General features: G+C 45.2%; 1 protein-coding gene across 1 annotated transcript; it reads right to left on the bottom strand.

Annotated features, from left to right (window-relative positions):
• Window positions 1-336: 336 nt before the first annotated feature.
• On the bottom strand, window positions 337-1,941 carry F5891DRAFT_571268 (uncharacterized protein). Its single transcript, XM_041372324.1, has 8 exons — window positions 1,516-1,941; window positions 1,408-1,463; window positions 1,292-1,354; window positions 1,201-1,239; window positions 1,110-1,150; window positions 814-1,060; window positions 695-758; window positions 337-641 (listed from the first exon to the last, which is right to left on the bottom strand). The coding sequence occupies exons 1-8, from the start codon at window positions 1,673-1,675 to the stop codon at window positions 538-540; spliced, it is 774 nt and encodes a 257-aa protein (XP_041216166.1). The 5' UTR covers window positions 1,676-1,941; the 3' UTR covers window positions 337-537.
• Window positions 1,942-3,376: the final 1,435 nt, after the last annotated feature.

Below are 3,376 nucleotides of genomic sequence, written 5' to 3'. Positions count from 1 at the left end.
AGTTTAGTTCCAGGTGGTATGAACTCAAAGCTGGGGGTGTTTGGACTCGGAGACTTAAGAGGCTGATCTCGCTTTTGGGTCTCATGGATCTACATAGTATTTTATGGAATTCATTACCCTTTAGTATGCAATCTTTGCATATAACATCACTTTAAATTTAATGTGGTGATCGGTACTCTTGTACTATTTATACTTAGTCGTGGTATAGACAACTTGCCGATCGAATGTGTGATCTGGAGACATGTACTTGCGTTCTCGGTGTGGCGGCATGCAGCACGTAGGGCAATAGCCCTCAATAGGCCAACAGAAGTTTCATATTTCTTGATGTATTCGTGTCAAATTTTAACAAGTCTCGAGTGTAATAGAACGTAGATGGTACGTGTCTTATTTACATGCTAGTAATGTCCTGATTTGTATGGTTTTTCAGTTTGTGGCCGATGAAATCTAAGCTGCCTGGTAATCATATACTGAGAATGTGATATCGCTATGTTACACGAATGGAGAAAATCTATTCTTCGGTGCATCGCATCAAGAACACTAGCGCATGTGCTGGTATAAGCAGGAGAAGACACGTTGTCTGGGATATTTAGGCGCCACCCGAAGTCCTTGTTGTTTGGCCCACCGCCTAACAACGTTTGGGTCTGATATGCATTGCATGAGCAATCAATAATACTTGTTGTAACCTGAAACTTACAATCCGTAATAATTCCATCTGCACCATCCTTGAAGAGCTCTTCGGCACAGTCCAAGCCATTCACCTGCAATGGGTGATTTGTGAATATAGTTTATTGTGAAGAAATGAGAAGTGCTCACAGTCCAAGGTACAACTTTCATGCCGAACCTGTGAGCTTCGCTAATCATTTCTGGAGTTGTGAAGTGAGAGGATCCCTCATGGGACGAAGAGAAAATGAGGAATGTTCCAGTGGGAGATAAAATATCCGCTTGTATAGCATGGGGGGCTTGTGCTATCTGCTCGGACAGTGATGGTCCGGGAAATGATTCAAGGCGTAAGCCAGCCAGCCACGGGGAGGTTGAGCCACGCGGCGTAAAAGCAGTGTCCCTGAATGGTGACAGTTGGCGTGCAATGTATTGGCTCGAAATTCACTCACTCATCGATAAGAGCAGAAGTTATAAGTTTATCATCCAATGTCTTCAGCTGATGATCAAAAAAAGCAGAGTGGACGAACATGAGACACAAACCTTCATGGATACCAGGGTTCGCCAGTCAAAACTTTGATACTGGTAAGGCAATTAGAGTATGGAGCAGTAGTAACAGAGCCACATTACTCACCGTGATAGATTGGTAGTAATGCCGTTGTTTAGTTCGAGTGTGGTGGCGCCGTCGATGAGGCCCCTGTGACGGGAATTCGCTTGAGGTGAATCAAACATCGACCTCGTCCACTATACCATGCAAAGCTCGGTAGAGTGCTCTCGACAACATTTCCTCTTCCTCCGCGATGAGCCTGTGTTACGGTTTGTACAAGCCATGACCTTGAGTGCACTAGTCTGACGCACCTGGACATTGTAAAACTGGTGATTGTTGGACACAGTTCGAAATGGACCCTGCGATGGTGATGCGTAAACCAGAGAAATCTCTGTGAATACGAGGGCATAGACAAATATAATGCACATGATGAAGGGAGATGGATCTGTTTTTCCACCTCAGCCAGTCCATAATTCATATAAGATCTCTCCTTTCTCTCGAATTGCCCACCACGGCATTCGGCATGGATAAACGTTCAAAACGACCAGTGTCGAGACGAACGTTCAAGTAAAAGATCCCAATGTTTTCCAGCTGCCAGCGATTTGAACAGGTGGCACTGCCAGCTGCAACGTTCACTTCCTGGCAAGGCAAGGCACTGGCCTGCCGGCTATCATTCACTGCTGCTTTTGCAGTTTCGTTACTAGAGTAGCACGCGCCATTCTGCGACTCATAGTAACGTGCGTCGACCCATTGAATGCAAGTAGACGACCGCGGTATCAAAATATTGTTCCGGTGGTGAACTGGTTGGTAAGAGGAAGGTGCGTGATGAACAGCCAATACGATATAAGTAGCTTCATGCCGTAGTGGGTCACGACAATGGAAAAAGCTAGTTTCATACATCGAGCGCTCCAGAGTCCACGGTCAGGAGATAAAGATCGTGTGCTAATATTTGATAGGGATACTCAGACCTGGAACTGGTTATGCTTAGACCATTACTGCAGCTCGTTGCAACTCACGCCTCAGTCAGATGTTCGTCAGGTCTGCGATGTTCCATGGATTTCGTTTTGTGGAGCAGGTGTAGATACATTCAGGATGAAGTGCGCGTTGGTTCGGCGGAATCTCCCTCAAGGTTGACTAGTCCAAGATTCCTCCATTCATCACGCTCCATCAGTCCTCTGCAACAAATGTGAGCTATTGAGAGCACAAAAACAGACGTTGGCATACTTGGTCATTCGACAATCAAGGTATTGTTTGCTCATTACTCTGCATGGGGTGGATTCACTGGAATTCTTGCGCAAGCAAGCCATGTATTGCATCATCTGTTCCTTGCACTCGCCTGCATATTATAATCAGTTAGTCGTGTCATGATGAAGACAGCGAGCCAAACCATCATGGTCCAGAGGAAAAGAACCGCGATCTGGAGGGGAAGTCTTGAATCCGACGTTAATTGATGGTGGGCGTCCAAAAGACATGCGTGAGAACGTTAGCAGGTATTTAATACGGTATTACACATTTACCTGCTAACGTTCTCACGCATGTCTCTCGTCTCATGGACTCTCTACATAGTATTTTATGGATTTCATTACCCTTTAGTACTTTAGTATGTAATCTTTGCATACAATATCACTTCAAATTTCATGTGCAATAACTGTATGTAGTCTATAGTCTAGGTGTGAGGCATTACGCTCAAATTACGCTGCATGCTTGGATGCAGAGAGAATGTCATCAAGAGTGATAGAAGATCGTTCGCACATTCCGCGGAATATACCATCTGGCATGGCGCAAGAGATTAACAGGAGTATCGAATTCCTGAATAAATGGTCAGTACTGAATAAGCCAACTTAAAGACATGTGGACGTACAGCAATCGTCCCAGCATCCATCACGCATATCCTGTCATATCCAATGATAGTCCGGAGAGACGGTCACATATGTGATTCAAGCCACATGCAAAGCAACAAGTCTGCTCGAACTACGTGCAATGCACAGGATCGTGCGTTCTTTAAACTCGTTGGCAATAGTATATTGGATCTTGCTGTCGGTCTCGTAATCGACGGAAAGCTACATAGCAATCCATGAGAATGTATCCGCTTACCAGGGTAGATATTCAGCTTCCCGTAGTCGGTCACGAATTAGTATCTTGGTTGTCATCACGAGCGCTCTCGCAAGAGAG

Source organism: Suillus fuscotomentosus, assembly GCF_016647785.1.
Source record: "Suillus fuscotomentosus strain FC203 chromosome Unknown F5891scaffold_511, whole genome shotgun sequence".
NCBI lineage: Eukaryota > Fungi > Basidiomycota > Agaricomycetes > Boletales > Suillaceae > Suillus > Suillus fuscotomentosus.
This window is presented reverse-complemented; position numbering and strand designations above follow the sequence as displayed.

What these genes read in the sequence shown, in the direction of transcription:
- F5891DRAFT_571268 (XM_041372324.1), bottom strand. Translation starts at nt 1,675, where the DNA reads ATGGACTGGCTGAGGTGGAAAAACAGATCCATCTCCCTTCATCATGTG. An exon ending in ACTCTACCGAGCTTTGCATG is followed by an intron (nt 1,355 to 1,407) that starts GTATAGTGGACG and finishes TTCCCGTCACAG; the next exon opens with GGGCCTCATCGACGGCGCCA. An exon ending in AGATGGAATTATTACGGATT is followed by an intron (nt 642 to 694) that starts GTAAGTTTCAGG and finishes AATGCATATCAG; the next exon opens with ACCCAAACGTTGTTAGGCGG.